This window comes from Vanessa cardui, chromosome 12 (assembly GCF_905220365.1).
Source record: "Vanessa cardui chromosome 12, ilVanCard2.1, whole genome shotgun sequence".
Lineage (NCBI taxonomy): Eukaryota > Metazoa > Arthropoda > Insecta > Lepidoptera > Nymphalidae > Vanessa > Vanessa cardui.
In genome coordinates, this window is record NC_061134.1 from 2,413,877 (window position 1) to 2,439,507 (window position 25,631).

Here is a 25,631-nt window from a genome sequence, read left to right on the forward strand (position 1 = left end):
TTTACCTTAAACAAAAACTTTGTTTGTTTTTTATTTATTACAACTCGGCGTATATAGTTTGGCTTCATTTTTGTACGTGTTTATATACGTTTGACGACCTCCATGGTCGAGTAGTGTGTACACCGGTTTTCATAGCTACACCATTCCGAGGTTTCGGGTTCGATCCCTTTTTCTATATCGTCTTGGGTCTGGGTGTTTGTGGTACCATCGTTACTTCTGATTTTCCATAACACAAGTGCTTTAGCTACTTACATTGGGATCAGAGTAATGTATGTGATGTTTTCTCATATTTATTATTTATTATACGTCGAGTTTCATTCTTTTCCGGTCAACAGTACTTTGCTTTGCTTTACTTGGTGGTAGGGCTTTGTACAAGCCCGTCTGGGTATGTACCACCCACTCATCAGTTATTCTACCGCCAAATAACAGTACTCAGTATTGTTGTGTTCCGGATTGAAGGGTGAGTGAGCCAGTGTAAATACAGGCACAAAGGGTATAACATCTTAGTTCCCAAGGTTGGTGGCACATTGACGATGTAAGGAATAGTTAATATTTTTTACAGCGTCATTGTCTATGGGTGATGGTGAACACTTACAATCATGTGGCCCATATGCTCGTCCGCCAACTTATACCATAAAAAAAACAATTCTGTAAGAATCTATTGCATATTTCACTCGTAAAATATTAACAACTAACTTAAGATCATACGCAATTTTCTGCGTATATCATATACATTGTATTATTAGTACGAGTCATGTCACATTCTGATATTGAAAGCGTTTCGAGTTTGTTCTCGCAGAACACATCTTAACAGGCTAAATGTTTAATACATTTTAATACATGTTGACTTCCAGGCAGGATACATTACATACATATATAATTGTATTTAACCAATATGATTGTATTTTTTAAATGTTGAAAAATAGTAACTACTGATCTTCTTGCCGGTTCTTCTCGGTAGAATCTACTTTTTTAACCGGTGGTAGCTTCACTTAATTGTTAAATGACGATTCAAAAGGGCTTGTAAAAGACCACTTGAATAAAGTTTATTATGATTTTGATTTTTGAGAGCACAAAATTATCATAAACATAAATTAAACACATTGATAACTCAGTACTGCGCACTTGGGTTTGAACCTGCAATCCTCAGTTAACACACACAAGTTCTAACCATTGGGTCATCTTAGCTGTATGCTTTGGTACTTAGTTGTATTGCTTAGTTTAATTTAATTACGGCTGATTGATAGCTGATATAATATTAATTGCAAGACGTTGTCATCTCTAATGAACGTAATATAAACTACGTAAATCAAATCTGATATTTGTGTCATTGGTCCTTGCCAGCTAGCTGGTTTGGAGTAGCTAGCTTATCAGCCTAGATCTGGGATCAACTCAACTCAACAGGCCAGTAGCGTCTGAAATTTTTTTTACTGACTCGGCTTTTAAGAGTAAAGTGTATGTTTTACTGGACATACGCGTTATCATATATTTATGAGTTTAATTTTCTGAAAACACCTTGTGGAATAATACAGAAATAATTAATAATAATTAATTCAAACTATGTTCATAATATTGCAAACGTCAAAAGCGACTAAAAGTAATGTAGCAGCTTGTAAGTGTTCCATGGCTAGGCTGAGCTACGCCTCATGTAGGCGTACACCAGCTATATATAGCACCAGCAGTATTCTTTATGAGGAAACGGATTGAAGCTTACTTTACTAAGCTGCTCAAATATGTGACATTTACATACGACAAGTGTAGGTTTCCTCACGATGTTCTTTTTCACTCTTAAGCAATTGTTGAATTATACACATAGATTAAGCATATGAATATTATTTATGGGTGTTTGAACCTGTAATGTTCGCTAATATATGTCAGTAGTCATTTAGGCCATATCGGGACTAATTAGTAATTTAATATTATGTATTAAAACCTACCTTAGATCAGACAGCTCGGCGAGAAATGCTTCACCATCCACAGGAACTGCTCGGTTCTTGAACATTAGGAAAGGCAGGTCTCCCATCTGCTCTATAGCGCTATCAGTGCTCGCGAACCGTTGCGTTAAATTTGACCTTAAATGAAAATATAATACTCAATGAAATAACACTACACAAAAATCCGTATCAATGTTGATCTAGAGCAATTATTTTTGATGATATGTTTTTGAGCAAGCTCATCTGACTGTGTTCCACCCGCTCATCAGACATTCAGTACAGGTTGGTTGATTCACGAGTGCCAAAATTTCGTTGATATTAAACACATGCAGGTTTCCTCACCATATTTTCCTTCACCGAGCTCGAGATGAATTATATACAAATTAAGCATGTGAAAATTCAGTGGTGCTTGCTTGAACGCACAAATCTTTAAATTTTCACACACATGTGTTAAGATGTAAGCGCTCTATCCCCTGGGCCATATCGGCTAGGAGAGTAAAGTAACAGCCTGTAAATTTCCCACAGCTGGGCTAAGTCCTCCTCTCCATTTGAAGAGAAGGTTTGAAACATATTCGACTAGGCTGTTCCAATGTGGGTTGGAACACATATGGCAGAAATTCGACGAAATTAGACACATGCAGGTTTCCTCACGACGTTTTCCTTCGGAACGCGAGTACGAGATGAATTATAAACACAAATTAAGCACATATCTCGTATAATATATATATATAGTGGTGCTTGCCTGGGTTTGAACCCGCAATCATAAGATGCACGTGTTCTAATCTGAATGCTTTAAGATAATATTAAGGTAATGTAGTGAGGCCATAAGTTTTTTATTTAGAAGTTAACAGATAACGGATTAAAAGTTGGATTAGCCCTATCGCATCGTCTTTGAAGTTAAATTCGACTAGTTTTTCCGTAAAGGAAAATTTCTTAACAAATCTTTATATGTTTGAAATTATTCTATCATAGGATCTTCTGCTTGAATCATTTATTTTCCTTATTTTAAAAATATCTTATTTTATTTTATTAGTTACTACCTACACGAGCTTTACACGGGAACAGCAAGGTTCTATATTACAATGTATTGATTGAAGATGTAAATATAAAAAACAAAATTGTTATGCTTTGACTAGGCATGTTAGAATATTCGTTTTTTTCGCTACCGCAATATACATATTATGCAAATGAGCCTTCTTCTTGAATTATTCTTTTCGTTAATGAAAACAGCCTTAATAATCGTTACCTAGTTTATAAGATCTAAACATACAGACAGCATGAACTTTGTTTTATAATATGTACATTGTATATGTACTAAATTTTTGTTTTTAGTTATATTTTTCCTGTGTGTGTGTGTTTTATAGTAGATTGTCAGTGTATTTTTCCTTTCCAATCGGCCTTGGTGCTTTACCTAACTCATTAGTTTTATTGATACTCGAGACTTCCGCCGTAACGGCAAGCTTGCTTAGGCCGCCTACGTTTTCTTCCCATCAAGGTCTAAATCCAAAGCTACTTTAGGGATATAATTTTAGTCCCCATGGTGGATGTATCCAATACAGTACCATTAGCGATGCCCTAGTAATTTGTAGCTCTTTCTTTCCTGAATCTGAGAAACCGTCGCTTCAAATAAACATATATATATTAAGCACTACCTATTATTCTTATTTTAAAACAATAAAAAATATTTCTAAAGGTCAGTCTAAAAATTGGTGATTTTTATAAAATTTTGCTATTGTATGCTAATAGACGAAGTTTCTTACGTCGTTTATCGATTTCCTCAAAAATACCTTTTATTAGAATAAAACCTCAAGAATTCCAGTTCATTTTAAGCTTTCAAAATCATAATATAATTTAAGCAATTTTTAAAATCAAAATTAATTTTTGGTGTGAGCAATCGCAAGACTAATTATAATTAACCTTAAGGAAGGATTTGTCCAACAGTGGAAAATTACTACTTGTAATCTGAAATATAAATTTAAATATATTTATCATATATTTTATTTTTAGGCAAGCACCACTCAATATTCATGTGCCTAATTTGTTTATAATTCATGCACGGCGGTGAAGGAATACATCGTGAGGAAACATGCATGTGTCTAATTTCATAGAAATTCAACCACATGTATATTCCACCGACCCACATTGGAACAGCGTGGTAGAATATGTTCCGAACCTTCTCCTCAAAGGGATAAGAGCGGCCTTAGTCCAGCAGTGGGAACTTTACAGGCAGTTGTTGTTACTACTTTGATCGTAAATATCTATACATATAATAAAATTGGAGTGTCTGTTTGTAATATTAAAGTTTTTTTTTTTTTTTTTTATGGTATAGGTTGGCGGACGAGCATATGAGCCACCTGATGGTAAGTGGTCACCATCGCCCATAGACATTAACGCTGTAAGAATTATTAACTATTCCTTACATCGTCAATGTGCCACCAACCTTGGGAACTAAGATGTTATGTCCCTTGTGCCTGTAGTTACACTGGCTCACTCACCCTTCAGACCGGAACACAACAATACTGAGTACTGTTGTTTGGCGGTAGAATAACTGATGAGTGGGTGGTACCTACCCAGACGGGCTTGCACAAAGCCCTACCACCAAGAGTAATCCTAAAGTAATCCTTTTTTACTCAATGCATATGTACATACGGTACATATATCAAATTAACATTTTTTTACAATTTTTGTCGGTCTGTCTGTCCATCTGTTTGTTCCGGCTAATCTCTTGAACGACTGGACCGATTTTAACGGGACTTTCATTGGCATATAGCTGAATAACATGAATAGTAACTTAGACTACAATCATTTTTTTTTGTTAATTTACACGTACAAGGTCGTGGCCACAGCTAGTCAAGAATATGTATACTAACTCACTTAAGTCATAAAAATTAGGATCAAAGATATAAAAAAAATACATCTATAATAAATCGTAGTCAAAAAAAAGTAATTTGAATATTCATTATGTACTGAATGGTTGATATTCTTCATTTACTACGCTATCAGAATTTTTAAATCACATCTCGACCGACCACGTCTGGAGTAAAGAAAACAAAAAATATAATTATTTTTGTACAAGGGACGCCCACGCTCACCGTAGTGTATGTTTATGACAAAATACTAACATAACTTCAATTAGGTTTTGTACAGGATATTAAGCATTCATATCGCTCCTTTTCAGGAAGTTTGAGTATAACAAGTACTTTAATTAGATTTTATTCAACGGTATGAAGCATTTAAAATATTAAATTATACGTGAAATATTTTATAATCTTCGGTTAAAGACTATAATATAATAGAAGTATCATTAAGCGTAGGTACTATTTACTTCATTAAAACGTTTTCAGTGTCGCTGACTTCTTTTAATTTGGCCGAGTATGACTCGAAAATATAGTGTAAAATTTTTGGTAGTTATGACATTAGCTCATACGTTTTTTTATAACCTAGGTTGGCATACAAGCATGGTAAGTGGTCATCACCGCTAATAGACAATGGCGCTAATAGAAATTAACAGACCTTGAGAACTAAGATGTTATGTCCCTTGTGCCTGTAGTTACCCTGGCTTACCCACCCTTCAAAACATAACACCGCAATATTAAGTACTGTTATTTAACGGTAGATTATCTGATGAGTGGTAACAAACCAAAACATGCTTGCAAAGACCTACCACAAAATAAATGTTGTAGCTGAGATATATACGAAGAGTTTTTTATATATCTCGGTTACAAAGCGTGGAATTAATACTTGTCGACTCCTTGATATGCATATTACATATATGTATAACTGTATGACTGTATTTTTAAATGTTGAAAAACAGTATCCACTGATTTTCATGCCTATTCTTCTCGGTAAGATGTAGTTTACGAACCGATGGTAGCTTCACTAAATATAGTTGACGATTCAAAAGTTCTTGTAAAACCCTACTTGAATAACCGGTGAGCTTAGTTTCAATTAATATAGTTGTTAAATTGACGATTCAAAAGTGTTTGTAAAAGCCTACTCGAACAAAGCATATTTTGATTTTGATTTTGACAACAGTGGTTTTACTAATGTGGATTTAAATCCTTACCAGTACAACTTCACCTGTTTATAATCTGTTCATATTTAATATCATGTCGGCCAGTTACTAAAGGTACATTGAGGAAAGCAGAGTTTAATTTGATTCTCGTCAAAGGAAATTCTATCACGTGTTTACTTACTGAGCTGCACACTGTTATAAAATAAACTCATAGCCTTATACAGTCATAGCCTATAAAGATGTACAGTCGGGGTTAGAAAAGTTTCCTCACCTTAAGATCTATTTTCGTGTGGTCAGTATAAGCATTAATCTGCTTTACCGATCGAGAATGACATATTGCTTCGCAATGATTTTATGTTTAGATTCAAAAGGTACTAAGAGTTTAAGACTTGATAGAGGAATTAATTTGAAAACTGACGAAGGTTTTCTTACTCTGACTGTACATTCAATACTGCCTCTTATTAGAATAGAGCAATGGAATAAGCTTAAAAACTCGAAGATAACAGAGGAAGCCTTAGTCTTGCAGTGGGATGATATTAATAATACGTAGGAAGTTCGTATGTCTATATTTCACCTGTCTTTCTTCACCTTTATCATATGAACTAGATCTTAAGTAACAGCCTGTAAATGTCATAATCTTGGGCTAAGGCCTGTCCTTTGAGGGGAAAGATTAAAGCTTATTCCACGACGTTTCAATACAGATAAGTCGAATTTCGTTGTAATTAGACATAGGGAGGAATTATAAATACAATTAAGCAAATGAAAATTCAGTGGTACCGGCTGGGTTTGAAGCCGTAATCATCCGTTACGATATATTAGTTCTAACCAGTAGGCCGTTACAATTATTCTAGTACGATTACTAGAATAATTGTATAAATGGTTTGAACTAATATATAATAATAATACTTTAATCTTTGCCGAACCTCAAGACTCAGTAAGTCTCTAGAACACATAAATCTTACTCAAAGCTCCAAATTCGTATGATCGAATTTCTTGTACTTAGTGTTAATAAGTTAAAAAACCTTCATGAAAACATCTAATTTTTTTTAAAATAAAAAAATAACGAATTTGAGAAAAATTACGAATTATATTGATAATTGAGAAAAATCCCGAATTATATCGATAAGTCTATAGATAGTCTGGCTATTCACCATTATATTCACAATTAACTACGCATTTGAATTTAACAAAAAAAGTCACCGTTATTGCCACAGTTACTTCTTATTACATCAGCTATCCGGTAGTGAAAGTCCCTTCAAAATCGGTTCCAGAGACTAGCCAGAACAAACACACAGACAGAGACAAAAATTGTAAAAAACATGCTATGTCGGTATATATACCCTGTATACAATATATGCATTTAGTAAAAAAACGGTTATTTCAGTATTACTATCAGACATCCAATTTGATTATAAGTAAGAATAAATATAATGTCAACATACCTAAGCGTGCTCCCGTTGGTGAATATGAAAAAAGCCACTTCTGATCTCTCTTGCTGCAGTCTGGTCACCAGTTTTCCCAACTCCGTGGCTCGGCTGACCTAAGAGAAAATGTAACTATATTATTGACTCATATCTAAAGTAATACCTAAACTTTATCAGTTAAAAGATTGAAAAAACCATTGTGGTGTTATAATGGCTTTGTGCAAGCCCATCTAGGTATGTACCATCCACTTATCAGGTATTCTACCGCCAAGTAACACTTAAGTTCGTTGAAGGATGAGTGAGCCATTGTAACTACAGGTTAAGGACATCACATCTCAGTACTCAAGCTCGGTGGGGCATTAGCCATGTAAAAATCATTAAAATAATACAATGTCAATGTCTGTGGGCATCGGTGATCACTTACCATCTGGTGGCAAAGCGTACTTACCTTATAAAAAAAAAAACAGGAAACTTTTTATTTAGGCTAGGCAATAAAGCAAACATGTATTGTTATATAAGAGATTAGTACGTAACTATTCGCATCACAATTAATACTTCACACCCAATACGATTAAAGATAACTGATCATCAATAAAAAGTATTAATTGTATAGAAGACAGTGTAACTACAGGCACAAGGGACATAGCATCTTAGTTCCCAAGGTTGGTGGTGCATTGACGAAGAACGAAATAGTTTATATTTCCTACAGCGTCATTGTCTGTGGGTGATGGTGGCCACTTACCATCAGGTGGCCCATATGCTCGTCCGCCAACCTATACCATAAAAAAGGAGAATAAAGTAACAGCCTCCAAACATCTGAATTCTAAACAGACATCATCAAAGTATTGATTTTATAGTAGAAAAGAGTAACAGCCGAGACATCCTACTTTTAACATAAGCCTTAATCTCACGAGGAAAAGGTTATTCCACTATGACCTAACCTGGGTTTTCATATATCTATGCAACATAATTTCCAATTTTCTTCACAACTGATATTTTCTGTTAGAAAAGCCATTGTCACCTATCAAGTACACGCACCTGTCTCCAATACAGTATCTAAAAAAAGTGTAAATGTTATTTTTATTGGAAGCCATTTGTTTTATGAGAATTTTCTTATAAAGAGTGATATGTACAGAGTACTTTTGATGCAGAGATTACTTTTATAGACATTTAATATGGTATAGGCACAAATATTGTTTCTGAACTTAATCACTAGCTCACTGTGGCATCCTGTCATATATACATAAAATACATAAGTATGTATATTGTTTTAGTAGATATAACAGACTATTAGTTCAACAGAATTTTCTGTCTATTTCTTTTTTATTTTTCCGCTCAAAGATTACTTAATAATTATGAGGATTGAAATTAGTTTCATTAAAGTTAAAAAATAACAATAATGAATTGTGCACATTAATTTCAACAAAAAATTGATGGTTCAAACCTGGAGCCCGACAACAGATTTCTCATATGATTTATTTATTTTTATATTTCATCTAGTGCTTCCGAATGAAACAATACGAAAACTTTTAAAGCAGTTTGCTGGATTAACAAGCTGTTTTTTTTTTATTTTATGGCCACAAGTATGCAACTGATGAACAACCTGGTACTTTTATTCTTTTTTAAATTACTAATGCAGATATAGCCGACGAAAATAAAAACAATGGAAATGTGTTTAAAATTCAAATAAGAGTATTCAAAGCATTTCATAATATAACGGACAATATACATCGAGTTAGTTAGTATACATTCTACAGAAGAAAAATTTATATTCAAGAAAATAATAAACAAAATTCTGTCTGTTATTTCATTGATCTATGAGATGTTCTATCGTCGGGTGGACACGGGTGTTGACACCAAATGATTACAATTTTATTCAACGCTGAGGCGACACTGGAAAATATTAACACATTTTAACGAGTAGGGGGAATGGTATAGACATTTTGTTTATTTTGAGAGATAGCTGTTAGCCGTGGGATTATGATCGTTTTTTCGTTTTAAGTAAATTCATGTTCTATTATATCTAAGACTGGTTGCCTCCCGCGGCTTCACTTGAGTTTTAGGGTGTTGGTCGTCATGTGTCAGGCAAAAAAAGTAGCCAATGACCTTGTTTGGAGTTCAAGTTTGCTTCATACCAAATATCAGGTTCAGTTTGGTCGTGAAAGAGCGACAGATAAACAGTTACTTTCACGTTTATAATATTAATAGAGATTGATAATTAAAAACGTTATACATGATATAAATATTTCATGTAAATCCATGATAGTAAAATTTTGGATGAAAATATTAGACGATCGCAATGATGATGGTGATGACCTGTACCCTTAGTACGAGTTTGACAGTTAACTTCATGTAATTTACTTTCGGTTTTCTTTTCATACAAATCCTATCAGCACCCCAAGCGTAAACGCAGAGGAACTAAAATCGGCAGTACGAGTTTTTATTACTAACTTTATCGACTTCGAAGTCGAAATAACGCGCGGTTTTCGACATTTTGGTAGTACGAGTAACACTTTTGACAGATTTACTCATGTAAATTGACGTTTTCGTTACTTTCTTATCGAGTTTGAACTCACTGAATTTATTTCGGTGAGCGTCAGTGAAACCTATTTTTGAAAATTAATTACTAAACATGTGAGGCAATATAATGCTTGAAAAGTAGCTACAACTGTTACGGTAGTCTTTTAGAATATTAAAAAGCAACGAAACTGAATTCTGCGGTGAAATTTATCTTTAATTAGCCGTATTTTAAACTAACATATTTTCTTGAGAATTGCCTTAGAAAATGTTAATATTTTTATGCGTTAACATGTGAAGAAGAAATGAGTAATAAATATTAACTTATTTTCAATATATTTACAAATATGATACAAACGCAAGGTGAGTCTAAATAAACATATATTTTTAAATGGCATGCTAATGTATTATTTAATTACATCGAAAATAAATGATAATAATGTAAAATAATATAATTCAATTATCATAATATCATAAAATCGCTTAAACAAAATAGTAAAACAAGTTATAATTGAAATATGTATATTGTTTAAATGAGTATTTTCAAAAACATTAAAAATACTTAACTTATTTTTGTTATTATTCCTAACAATATTGGTAGCAGTTGAGAATGCTGTAAAGGTATGATGGGGGTATAATTAACTGTCATTCTTTAGTGTAATCATTATTAATAAAAAAAAAATATATTTTTCAGGCTATGAGTGAATCAATCCTTTATTTGGAGCAGCTATGCTATTATTAATGATGATTTGGTGCAGACAAGAAACAAGTGATCATTCATTGAACAGTTATCTACATCTCTATATAATTTCCTTTTCATTTAATTCAAACAATAAACATACTGAAAAGTGGATTTGTCTCTTTATTGAATATATATTATTTTCTATGATATTGTAATATGAAATTGAATTGAGAATGATATAAAAAATATGCATTATTATATTAGAAACATCTATAGGTACATTATTTATTACTATTATGTATGTATATTATATGTTTATATTAACTTATATATACATTATTATTATACTCAATAAATGCTTATAACTATTGTTTTGAATTCTCATGAATAATCAACGTCCAAAACACTCATTGCTTAAAAACATAGAATGTTGTTATTTATCCTTTTTCAAAAAGTAAAAATATAAATAACAATAGTAGTATAAAACAGATAATTAAAACTATTAACTCTTTATTGTTTAATGTAAATCAGAAACTTTATGTATGTAGTGCATATAATTATATTTTAGGAAAAATAAAAATACCAATTATGATAGTAATTATAAGGTATTTGTTTTCTATATATTAAACTTTATTTTCACAATGATTCTTGGAGTTAAGAGTGATAGATGTAGCATCACACTGGAAAATCAATAACTATTGTTTTGATTTCTCTCATAAATAATCAACTTCAAAAACACTCATTGCTTAATAAAATAGAATGTTGTTACTTATACTTTTTCAATTATGGGGTATATTAAAACAGTCAATTAAAACTATGAACTCTTTGTTGTGTAATGTAAATAAAAACCTTTATATATGTTATATACATAATTATATTTTAGGAAAAATAAAAAACAAATTATGGCAGTAAGTATTAGGTATTTGTTTTCTATATATTAAACTTTATTTTAACAATGATTCTTGGAGTTAAGAGTGATAGATGTAGTATCACACTGGAAAATGCAGCACAGATGTATTTGTATTATCTAGGCTTGTATTTCTTCTTTGGAACTGTAATCACAAACAATATTTTTTATTAATACATTCACAAACATATAAGATAGTCATGATCATGGAATTATTTAAATCTAAGTGAACCCTAATTGAAATATAATTAATAAGGTCCATAATACATAATGGAAATTAGACATGCATATTATTGTAGTATATTGAAATAGTTTGTATTTAATTAGGATAATATCGAAATAACAAAATAATTTAAGCATAAGTTTGAATTGAGATGAAAGTCACTTCATTTTAAATTAAACTTTATAAACAGGAAATAAAAACAATAATTTAAATATAGAATAAAAGTGTTCGCAAACTAATTTTACTTATTAATAGATGCTCTCTATATCAACGTAAAATTGTAAGGAGAATTCAATTAACAATATTTGTAGGTTACTTATAGTTTAACACAAATTCCTCTATATTAATAACAATATTCACTGTTTATATATATTTTTAAACGTTTAGAATCTTTATTATAAACTTACGGGCCTTACAATTATTACGTATCGTTTCATTTACTTAATGTAATAATAAAATGTTTACGTACCTCTTGATGAATTTTATAATATAATTCAAACAATGTTTCAGTGTAATTTCTTCTCTTTTCACTGCTATTATAACACTTAAAAATTAAAGCATTCAACGTTCTATTTCTTATAGTAATGTAAACATTGTAAAATACGATAATATAACCTTTAAATTTTTAAAGACATTAGACAATACTTTGCGAGAGATGTCAAATACAATAAAAATGACAAAATATTTTCTCTCACTCTTTTCAGCGCGTGTAAGTGAGATGGAAATATGAATTGCGTGGTAGTCTTTTTCGAGTAGCTCGATGGCTATCATGGTTTTAACGCAAACGAGTAATGTCAAACTTATACTATCGAATTCAAATCCTTCGTAAACGTTTTCGAATAGACGATACGTTATTAACGCAAGAAGTATTGAAACTCGTACTAGGGGTACTGATCAATGAAAATGTTTCTTGGAGACTGACAAACTATGTATCACATACTATAAATGTTGTAGTGCACTCACACACACAACCATTCACACATCGTAAGTATACAATACGATAATCCATTACGCCTGGAGAGAAACTTTAACCACGTTTTACAAATTACCTGACAAAATAGATGAACCTGAGATGCATACGTGGTGGTGCATAATTCTTGGTGGTAGGGCTTTGTGCAAGCCCGCCTGGGTAGGTACCACCCAATCATAAAATATCTATCGCTAAACAACAGTACGCAGTATTGTTGTGTTCCGGTTAAAAGGGTGAGTGAGCCAGTGTAACTACAGGCACAAGGGACATAGCATCTTAGTTCCCAAGGTTGGTGGCACATTGACGCTGTAAGGAATAGTTAATATTTATTTCAGCGTCATTGGCTATGGGTGTTGGTGACCACTTACCAGGTGGCCTAAATGCTATTCCATAAAAAAATTATAATTTAATATTTACTTACATTTTTTTTTTATATTTATTTCTTACTTTACTATCTTTCTTGACAAAATATCGTCCTGAGCGATTTCAGTCAATTTAACCGGAGAGTGGCCAAAGATGTACGACATATTATAGTGCACAATTAAGTGTCCAAGCACAGGTGCACTCTTTACTCACACTCTCATTATCCAATAAAGTTGCAAACGGCTTTCTAGTCATTTGGATCACGATTGGAAATATTTCAAACGTGCTGGTCATTCACGGTATGCTTCCAATTGGAAACATGTGCGCTACACATTTCCAAAATGAGCTGACTCTGAGCTGCTTCATAGAATTATTTAATGGAAAATCTTTATGAAATTTTAGGGACTCGACATGGAATTTTAACCGTGCATATCAACATAGTATAAGTTAAGAAATTTCTCTTCAGCGATTGTGCAACAATGTATGTACAATTTGAGTTTAGAATTATATTTCAATATATATTATAAATGCGATAAAATTCTCTAATCGTGTCATAATTTGTTATTTGATAATTCACGATCGATCATAATTGTTGTTATAGAAGTTATAGGAAGTTTGATTTATAATCAATTTATATTCTTAGCAGTTTTGACAGAAAATAGAAAATTAAGCAAAACAAATTCTTGTTAAAATCAATATGGCGGCTGATTTGTGTTCCAATTTTGAATTTAGGCTAAAATTAAATTGAACTTAGAATTATTTTATAAAATTTGAGAACAGTTAATTCGCGTTTGAAAACCAAATAAAAATGACTAAAATTGCTAGATAAAAAGTTATATACAGAGAAGTTGTTTTGATTATCAACCGACTTCCAAAAGGAGGAGGTTATCAATTCGTCTGTATTTTTTTTTTTTTTTTTTTTATGTTTGTTACCTCATAACTTTTCACTGGGTGGACCGATTTTGATAATTTTTTTTTTGTTTGAAAGGTAGTGCTTCCCGTGGGGTCCCATTTTTTTTTTAATTTTTTTCCGATGATGGTATACATATGAAAACGACATAAGTCTTAAATTTGCATTATGTATATGCGCGACAAATCGGTGAATAACTGAAAATCACGTTAACCAATTTTGATAATTCTTTTTTTATTATAAAATATATACTTCAAGGGTAATTTGGTGAAAGTTTGGTAAGGTTCTGAGCACAGGATCCATGACAAAGTAACGGAACGGAAGGGAACGGAACAATTCTGAGGAGCACGTTAGCGATACTCAGTCGAATCTTTTATTTATAGGTTATTTGGATATTTGAGTCACCTTCCGTAATGTGGTTATGTTTATGTAATTATCATAGTCGAATATTATAATCAAATAGCTACCCACCCCGGCTTCGCACGGGTGCAATACTGATACTAAATATACTACAGAATTTGTGTATTTACGACATCACATCGCAAACTTCTAAAATTATCAGTGTTTCTTTACTATATTGTTCATGTATTATATACACAAACCTTCCCCTTGAATCACACTATCTTTTAAAAAAAACCGCATCAAAATCCGTTGCGTAGATTTAAAGATATAGGGACAGAGAAAGCGACTTTGTTTTATACTATGTAGTGATGGAACTCCTATACGGCTCGCAGTTAGGGTGCGATATGGGGCAGAATTTCTTACTATCTATAATCAAATTTTGTGTATGTGATGTGATGTCATATGATGTACCAAATATAGTTGGTCTTTTTCAAAGTTTTTTTGCTGAGTTCGATTACAGCTCTTTCGAGGGATCCTTGTAGTTTACGCCGCGTGACGTATTAAATCCGCATTCTCGAAAGTCTATTTTTGCTTTATTCGCAAGTTTCCTTTGAAATTGTCCTCGAAGTAGTTTCTGACTCATATAAACGGAACGCTTAATCTATCTATATTAAAAAAAAATTAGTTAGTCAACATCAGCTTCACTTAAAATCAAAAAATAAATAAAAATTTTAACAAAAAGAAAAACCGACTTCAAACAAAACACTATTTTAAAACAAATGAATATGCACGAAAAAGTAATAAAAATAATTGCGTATTCAACATATTTTTTAGAGTCTTCCTAAGTTAAATGAAATGAAAAATATTAGACTACTTAAAAGTCGATTAACGATTATATCATGTAGTTATAATTATTGTTATATTTGGAGTCGGTGTCAGCCAATAAAACCCTACAGTATATCTATCAAAAAACAATACGAGAATACTTTAACAAATATGTTTTTTACAAATTACCTTTTACACAATAATATACTGGATCAATCAAGGGGCTCGTATCGCTTCTTTCTTTTGATTGTTGGGACAAGGGCACCGTGGCTGGTGACGAGAGTGACAAATTTGTCACTAGCAGACGCAAATGTCACCCAATGGTCACGTCGTAACGTGCGCGCACCTCCATACAAATGCATGGACTCGATAAGAGTGACGAAACAGTCACCGTGACAAAAATCACCCGTGCGCGCTAGTTCTTAGGCAAAAAGTAGCCTATGTCCTTTCGTGGAGTTCAAGTTTGCTTCAAGCCATATTTCATCAAATTCGGTTCATTTTCAACCGACTTCAAAAAGGAGGAGGTTATCAATTCGTGTGTATTTTTTTTAAATTTTTTTTTTTATCTTTGTTACCTCATAACTTTTCACTGGGTGGACCGATTTTGATAATTTTTTTTTGTTTGAAATGTAGTGCTTCCCGTGGGGTCCCATTTTAATTTTATTTTTTTCCGATGATGGTATCCTTATGAATATGACATAAGTCTTAAATTTGCATTATGTATATGCGCGACAAATAGGTGAATAACTGAAAATTTTGATAATTCTTTTTTTATTATAAAATATATACTTCAAGGGTAGTTTGGTGAAAGTTTGGTAAGGTTCTGAGCATAGGATCCATGACAAAGTAGCGGAACGTAAGGGAATGGAACAATTCTGAGGAGCATGTTAGCGATACTCGGTCGAATCTTTTATTAATAGGTTATTTGGATATTTGAGTCACTTTCCGTAATGTTGTTATGTTTATGTAATTATCATAGTCGAATATCAACTAGCTACCCACCCCGGCTTCGCACGGGTGCAATACTGATACTAAATATACTACAGAATTTGTTTATTTACGACATCATACCGCAAACTACCGCAAACTACCGCAAACTACCGCAAACTACCGCAAAGGGTTTTCTTAGCTGACACCGGCTCTAAATATACCAATAACTATAACTACGTTATATAATCGTAAATCGACTTTTAATTACTCTAATATTTTTCATTTCATTTTACTTAGGAGGACTCTAAAAAATATGTAGATTACGCAATTATTTGTATTACTTTTTAGTGCATATTCATTTGTTTTAAAATAGTGTTTTGTATGAAGTCGGTTTTTCTTTTTGTTAAAATTTTTATTTATATCGGTAGTGAAAGAACGACAGACAGACAGATAGAGCTATTTTCACATTTATAATATAAATATAGATTAATAATAAGAAAAAGATTACACTCTCAATCCAAAAGTAACTACAGGCACAAGGGATGTCACATTTTACACACGGGTGGTAGTACATTGATGTTATGTAAGGCATGATTATAACTTCTTACAGTGTGGTAACCAATTACTATCAAACCTACGTTTGGTATCTTATGAAGAAATTGCAATGATCTTAACCGATGATTGCGGGTTCAAACCCAGGCAAGTAATATATATATATATATGTGCTTAATTTCTGTTTATAATTCACCTCGTGCTCGGCGCTGAAGGAAAACATCGTGAGGAAACCTGCGTTCTGTGTCTAATTTCATCGAAATTTTGCCACATGTGCATTATATCCACCCGCATTGGAACAGCGTGGTGTAATATGTTCCAAATCCTCTCCTTAATGGAAGAGGAGGCCTTATCTCAGCAGTGGGAAATGTACAGGCTGTTACTTAACTTCATGAAGAAATTGCACTGGCATTCTTAATTTTGTAATCCTGTAACTCAAAACGTTACCTAAGAATTCTTATAAACATCTCATAAACAAAGTTGATTTGGATTTATAGTTTATTAGTCAAGTGGTGTTTCTTACGTTTCACTTCTCAGTAAAATAATTTTCGTGAATATAACAAAATAAATAAAATATTTCTGGCTCTCTCTTAATATTTCTCGATAAAACGTTTTTGGCTCAGAGCCAAGAAATAAGTTTAACTTCGACCATTTTATTTTGATCTTTAATGTTGCGAATATGAATGCAAAATCCCTTGTCACTTAAATTTTAAAGCAATCCCTCGGTCCCAAAATACTTTTGTTGATTCTTTTAAAAGAATATAAGTGAAGCTATTTAACAAATGTGTATGAATGTTGACTTGTCGAAAACAGTCTATACTTTAAAATCGCATGCAAATATCAAAATAAGCGCACACCTATCGAACCATTTAATTCAATTAACACATATGTAGAGATCTTATAGCTTTTAACTGAAAATATCTACAAATAATTAATTTTAACTTCAGAATTCAGTATCGACAAAACGCTAAAAAACTGTTAGATTATTTCACTGGACAACGACCTTACACAATATTATCAGGAAATAGAGAATTTGTTCTAATAATATTTCATAAGCCTTTCTTACGACATATGTAGCTTACAATAGGATATACTTTTCGTAACAAGAATGCGAAAAATGGACTGCAAAGAAAAATGCAGCTATTTGAGTCCGACATGGCGACCTCTTTTTAAAATACCTGTATATTGTAAACGGTGTCAATGAAAATATTTTCTAGGAAATTACAACAAAACATGTTAAATCAAAGAAATCTTCTTTAATTTATACAGCACTAAGTTTTTTGAATGTTTTTTTTTTTAATAGTTATTTAGTGAGAACTCCAATAGAGATTCGAATGTGAAGTGAGTTCCGAAGAGTACTAAATTTCATCTTAAATTCTTAGATTAGGTAGTGTAAGCATGTCGCATAATCTTGTTATGAAAACAAAATGGCGTGTACGCTCAGAAACGTGTCAACTACTAGAGAACTATACTTAAATGTGCAACTATAGAAGTACATTGATTAACAATTCCGTTTTGTTTACGAAGCAGTGGAGCGAATAAAAGCATAAACAGGCGAGATGCAGAATAGCTCTCAGCTTAGGTTCAACGTCCATAGATTACGAAGCCACTCAATAATACGAAAATGCAATTTGCAAGAAATGACTTTCACGTGGAATTGGGGCATGGAGATGAGTATTTTTACATTTCGAAGAACCTTTCACTCTAAGAATAGAATATATAATATTATTAATTAAAAAAAAAGAAAAACAAGCTTGAATCTGGAACAGTCTACATGTGAGTATATTAAGTAGGAGTTGTGGTACTGCTGTACAAAGTCCTCCCCTTCTTTTGTGTTTTGGAGTTCACTTGGTGGTAATGCTTTGTGCATTTCCATGTGGGTACATACCGCTCACTCCTTAGATATTCTAGCACCAAAACAAGCTCAGTATTGTTGTGTTTTACTTTGAAGGGTGAGTGAGCCAGTATATACTACAGACACAAGGGATCATAATAATATCTAGTTGCCCAGGTTAGTGCCGTATTGACGATATGGTAGTACTATGGTACTATTACGCCAATATTTCGTGCAGCACCTTTATGGCATTGGTGACCACAGACCAATTGTGGTGGCCCAATTGCCATTCCCCCTACCTATATCATAAAAAACACCATGCTGCTTCAATGAGGGATAGAACAGATGTGTGATCAAATTATAATTAAATTATAATATGCACATACAGGTTTCACCAGCTCAGGTTATATTATTAACAAAAATGTTATGCAATGAAAAAGTATTGTCTCTCTTCTGGGTTTGAAATTACATCATTCCATTAACTCATCAGTTCTAATCTATGTGTCATATTAGCCAATTATACAAATATATGTCCATATATGCTGTTATATAATTAGTCGGGAAATTATAGTTAATAATGATCACCTACCTGTTCTTCAACATCGGCAACCTCCATTCCATTGGTGAGACTGTTCCTCAAGGACAGTGTTGTCTGTACTATCAGGGCTAGGATGGGTATGAAGGGCAATAGGAGAAGCCTCCAGAGCTGGCAGCGTCTACTTCGACACCAACGGCGAACCTTAAAGCCGCAACTTCTATTGTCAACTGGTTTCAGGCGCTTTGGGGTTGCTGTGAAACAAATTTTATGGTATAGTATCTGTTATCTATACACATAATAAAATTGGAGACTCTGCTTGTAATATTAAAATAACCGCTTTAAAGTAAAAGCATATCATATTCTATCTACGATACATATACGAAATAACGATATTTTTTCTTGTTTTTTTATTGTATGTCTGTTTGTTCTGACTAATCTCTGGAATGACTGGACCGATTTCGAAGGAAGTTTTACTGACAGAAAGCTGATATTCTGATGTTTATTATTCTGACATTTTATAGAAAATATAAATATTCAAACACTTAAGACTTATAATTAAATGCATTTCGTTAATATAAGATTAATAAAATAAATCAATCACAGCTAGCATTCATTAAAATATTCATTACGTCATTTTTCATAACAGAGAAATGATCATTTCTTAATTATTAATGTACTAGATACAACTTATATTAATAAAAGTTTTTTACTGTCAAATTTCTATTTACAGAAACAAAAACATATGTGTTGAATTACAATTTCGTGGAAATTTGAAATTTCATTTTACAAGTAAATAAAGTTGGTTTTATAGTCAAACATCATGTTTAAATAATTTTTGACCCCACTGGGTAATTGTTGCCGTCACGTGCACATAAGTGGATACAATTATTTTATTAAATGAAGTAATCCTTGTAAGGGCCTTGCTGAGTCGACCTTGTATATCCACTTAGTATTATTAAAACTTTTTTTTAAAGTTACATTAGAAAAGGACGAACATATTATAATAACCTAACTGAAGAATAGCGAATTTCTGAATTCACTATAAAAAGCATTGTAAATCTGTTTGTTTAAATAATGCACCTATGCAATTCCTTGCCGTTTCTTCTCGCTAGAGGTTGCTTTCTAAAACAGTTTTGTTTACATATTTACGATTCAAAAACGGTTTATTGTAAAGTTTATTTGAATAAAGTACATTTGATTTGAATATCTTGTGAAGTTTCCCTCCATTGAGATTGGCCACGGACATCTTAATCTAGCTGAAGGTCATCGTCATTCATTTTTTTTATTTCTTTGTGTAAATAGAAAACACCAATTTACTTATTAAGACTCTGTGCCAGATCTCTTTGCAGTTGTGTCACCGGATTAAGGGCGTTATAAAAAAAGAGCATGTTCCTTTTGTGCCCACACTTTTGCCCAATAATATTTGAGTAGTAAGGTTCTCTCTCTTGATCGCCGTGTCTACAATATGTCAGGACGACATCATCATATGTTTTTTCAAATTGGGTCAAAGGATTTGTTACGAAACATATCGTGTTAAGAAAACGATATGATCACTATAATATTTTACTTTTGTTTGTTTACTGAAGCGTATCCTTACAGTATTTTCCTTATACACCAAAGCGACAGTATTTCATAAAAGCAGTTGTTTTCCTCAGCACTGCATATAGACATAAATTTCAGAAATCTTATCTTACTATTATGATAGTGAGTTTTTTACGCATACAGGTTTTAAATACTCAATAGATTATTATAAACTTTTACATTTACAGCGTTTATTGGTACATCGAATATGGTATTTAATGTGTGGTCCTGTGAAAGATGAAGCCAGCACAGAAACTAGCTACATTATAGTCTTAATACCCAATGCATCCATTTAGCGAAATTCAATACAGAGAGCGTTTCCTTTGTTACTTATGCATGGGTTTAATTTTTGGCGCCAAGTTTGGGTGCTTCTTACAAAACAAACTGTGTAGTAGAACGATTTCATTGGTTTATATTTATAATTATCAAGCACATAAATAATGTTATTGTTATTATAAAGTCATATATTTACTACGATGTTTTTTTAAAAATGTCATTTTTCTTCTGGTCGGTAAGAATAATAAACTAAGCAATTGATGAAATATCATATATGCTGATCAGATATTACTTTGTTACTTTATTTTATATGGCTGTAGAACCTAAGGTTCTTCATTGATATCTGGAATTGGTTTAATGATTCGTCATTGGATTATTCTGTCAAGATTTCTTAGTAATAGTCTGGAGTATTAAGGTTGTCTGGTGTTATTTCGAAATATATGTCATACTATTTTCCATTTACATATTTCACGAGTTTCTTAGGGGATACCAGCTGTGCATATAATACATTTCACAAGCATTTTATCAAAAACAAGTGCACTCTTTTCCTTAAAACTCATAATTCGGCAAATTCAACTCTATTGAAAAGAATTCAGGCGATGATCTTTACGTGCTCGAGAAACAAGACTGTAACTTTATGTAACGGTAATTGGTCACTTTCGTCCACAGACAGTATAACGCTATAAGAAATATTAACAATTCCTTATATCGCCAATGCACCTATCACTTTGTGAACTAAGATACCATGTCTCCTGTGACAGTAGTACTTACTGAATCACTCACCCTTCAAATCTCGGTTTGGCGGTAATATGAAGTTTAAAATTGGGAATACAAAATTTATTGATAAAACTCATTATGGGTTGGACTTGGGGATTGAATTCATTTTTTCAGGATTCGTAGCGTAGCTTATCATCAATAGAGCAACAATACTATAGTTGAAAATACAATAATACGACAAAAATATACATAAAAGAGCTGAGATGGCCCAGTGGTTAGAACGCTTGCATCTTAACCGATGAGTTCGGGTTCATATCCAGGCAAGCACCACTACATGTATGTGCTTAATTTGTGTTTATAATTCATCTCGTGCTCGGTGGTGAAGGAAAACGTGACGAAACCTGCATCTGTCTAATTTCATTGAAATTCAGCCACACGTGCATTCCACCTACCCGCATTGGAACAGCGTGGTGGAATATGTTCCAAACCCTCTTCTCAATGGGAAAGAGGCCATAGCCCAGCAGTAGGAAATTTACAGGCTGTTACTTTACGTTACTTTATACATAAAAATGTATTTTATTTGTCTGTGTAACATGAATTTGTTGCAAAACTATTTGTAGTTACTGTATTTGCGAAAAAATCTAAAACAAAATGAAATACTTGACTCACAAGAGAAGAATTCCCAAAGGAAAGAATTTATAATTGAAGTGAAAGCTATATTAAATAAGTGACCGTGTTTTGTAATGCCTGACTAAAAATTTTATTATGCTTATCTTTTATTATATATAGGTATGTCACCGTTTAATTGTAAATAGCGTTAGATTATATCTATCGAAGTAAATTGTGAAATTATAAAAACCAAACTATTATGAACTCTTTAAATTGTATATAATAATGTTTTATTGTAAGTTGAAAAAACGTTCACAATCTTTCTACAGTCTTCAATTGCAAAACAAAAAATAATACTACTTAGTGGTAGGGCTTTGTGCAAGCCTGCCTGGGTAGGTACCATCCACTCATCAGATATTCCACCGCTAAACAACAATACGCAGTATTGTTGTGTTCCGGTTTGAAGGGTGAATGAGCGAGTGTAACTACAGGCACAAGGGACATAGCATCTTAGTTCCCAAGGTTAGTGGTGCACTGAAGATGTAAGGAATAGTTAATATTTCTTGCAGCGTCATTGTTTATGGGTGACGGTGACCACTTACCATCAGGTGGCCCATATGCTCGTCCGCCAACCTATACCATAAAAAAAATATAATACGTAGGAACAAGAAAAGGAACAGAGAGCGACGGTGGAAAGAAGAAAACTTAATGAAGCGGCTTTGTCAATATGTGCTATTAGATATCTCAAACAGCTAAAGAATATTAGTTGAAATATTAGCGACTACATAATAAAGCGCTGTATGTAGATATGTATGTCCACAGTTAAGGTGCCCTATGTATATAGATCCGTGTTTACGATTAAAGTGCTCCAGTAAAGGACCTACAGACTTTTCATTTTATACCCTCAATATGACGCCTATGACATTTATTCTGTGTGCTCAGCGAGGTGACTCGTTTGAAGGAATGTGGAACGGATTTTTATTTATCTATCTTCATATCAGATATTCAGTTTTGTATCCGTATAATTTTTGAGTATATTTCTTAGTTTTTTAATTGTTTTATTAATTTAATTAACATTTTCTAATACAATCTGCATATTATTATTTATTTCGCGTCTTTCTTATGTCGTGAAACACACGTACAACACGTAACCGTATTCGTAAGAATACGGTTTGTTGATAGAAACAAATGAAAGTTTTGAGCATATATATTTTTATAACGCATGGATAAATGGGCTATCTGATGGTAAATGGTCACCACAGCTTATAGATATTGACAATAAAAAAATATTTCATTCGGAATGCGTCATCAATTAAAGTACTCAGTATTTTCTTTTGGCGGTATAATAATAGAAATATAGATAACCCTGGTGCTACCTAGACTGGTAGTAAGTGACTTACCGAATAACTATGAATCTGATAATTTGCTTAAAAATAAATTTTTAATCGTATCAGAATATTAAAATCTGAATATTGAGGTTCGTTCTGTGAATATGCGGAAAGTAGCTTATGTAAGGTACCGCATTGCAACAAGAGTTGGAATGAGTATGCTAACTGCAACACTGGATAGAGTATATTATATCACGTGTTTAAAGGTAAGGTACATGTATATATGAGTACATTATACATTCAAGTTTGTTTGACAAAAAAATAAAATGAATGTATATTTTCACTTAAGAAAAAATGCTATATTTTATATTATGTATATAAGGTTAGTTTTTCTTTATACGTCAATCACTTGAAAAATTCTGAACGTATCAGTACGAAATTATAACCAATCGAAACGCAATCCGTAGACGATTATAAGCTATTAATTTTAACTCTTCTTCTCCCGTGATTCTAGCGAAGCGGGTAAGTAGCAGCTAGGTCCTAGTCCTATGCCTCACGTCAATTCATCGGTGACAAATTTATTTTTAAATACATGTTTCTTAGGAAGTTCAAAATATCAAGTTCGAATTTTGACGCATCGTGACGATAAAATGGTGTCCTTCAGAAATATTTATACTAGGGCAACCATTTTCAATGGAGAATAGTTATTTCAGGAAATATCTTAGTAGGTAGGTAAATAAACTTACAATTTCCTCTCTCTGATGCTATAGAGTTCAATGGTAGAACTACCGACTTTGTGTACTTACCGATGTATGTTAACACAGCCAACGTCGAAACTTTGACAACCCAAAACTTTTCTGGCCTAATACGAGTTCGAAACCAAGACCTTGAGATCTTTTGCCAAAAAGTCAACTGCTACTTAAAGCAAGCAGTAATTTCCTCAAAAAAAGTTAGAACGATTGAGTGCAATTTTTTTAACTAGTGGGCAATATTGTTTGTATTATATGTATACAAATTTTTACACAATGTCGACCTAACACAGTACTGTAACGGCAGATTGGTTACAAAGCGTGAATCTTAACCGACGAATCTGCGTTCAACCCTGGGGCAACCACCTTAATTTATGAGCTTAATTTGTATTTATTATTCATACCGTACTTTCAAATGTGGTGTATAAGAATCTGTCAGATGGATACAGTATTATATATAGGAGCAGCATGGTTGACCTTCTTAACTTCTTCACATAACGGAGCGGAGGCTTTACCCAGCTATTGGTACCAACCGAAGTTTAGAGCACTTTTCAGCATTTAAATCATAATGTACTACATTGTGATGTAGAATGAATGAACGGAAAATAAAACTGAATGGTAAAACTTTATCAAGCGAACTCTGCTCGTAATAAAGTCTATACAAAACATTTTTAATTTCAGTTTGACGATAAATTATACACTTGATAACTCATGTTGCTGTTTCAAATAAGGAAAAAATATTTATTGTTATTGAACATGAAATCAATACTCGTTAAAATGAAACAAAAAGGCTGATTCTTTCGCCGGTACTTTTCAGGTCCGAGGTATTCATTTTTCGAACCGGTCGTAGATTTTTGATTATCAATAAGCAAGTGTAATACTTATATACAACAACAACAACAGCCTGTTAATTTCCCACTGCCGGACTAAGGCCTCCTCTCCCTGTGAGGGAGAAGATTTGGAACATATTCGATCTAATGCCATTTGGTGGAATACACATGTGGCAGAATTTCTATGAAATTAGACACATGCATCTTTCCTTACGATGTTTTCCTTCTCTGCGTTTCTGACCACTGGGCCATATCGAAATAATCATATATTTTATAAAGATTTTTAACCTTAACTTTGACTTGCTATGTTATGCAATCCAGTATTACAAGTGTGGCAACCAATGAGACTGTTAGGAATATTTTCTTTGGGAGTAATATATATAATAAATATGTCATTCTGGAAGTGACGTTTTTGTTTGTTAAGTGTTACATGGGTAAAGAGTACTTCAGAAACGCAGCTTAGAGAGCGTCACTACTGCCCATAGATCAATATCTATTTGCAGTACTGTAAGATATATACATCTTACATAATCTCACATTGCTAATACGTCACCAATCTCCGAAGCTTAGATGTT

At 32.6% G+C, this 25,631-nt stretch overlaps 1 protein-coding gene across 1 annotated transcript in view; it reads right to left on the bottom strand.

The window, feature by feature from the left end:
* Positions 1-1,933: 1,933 nt before the first annotated feature.
* Positions 1,934-25,631, bottom strand: part of LOC124534144 — a 31,355-nt gene continuing 7,657 nt past the window's right edge. The window contains exons 2-4 of the mRNA XM_047109838.1: positions 19,018-19,217; positions 7,392-7,489; positions 1,934-2,072 (exon numbers count right to left, since the gene is read on the bottom strand). Of these exons, the coding sequence (XP_046965794.1) occupies positions 1,934-2,072; positions 7,392-7,489; positions 19,018-19,217 (437 nt within the window). The remainder of the gene's footprint in view (positions 2,073-7,391; positions 7,490-19,017; positions 19,218-25,631) is intronic.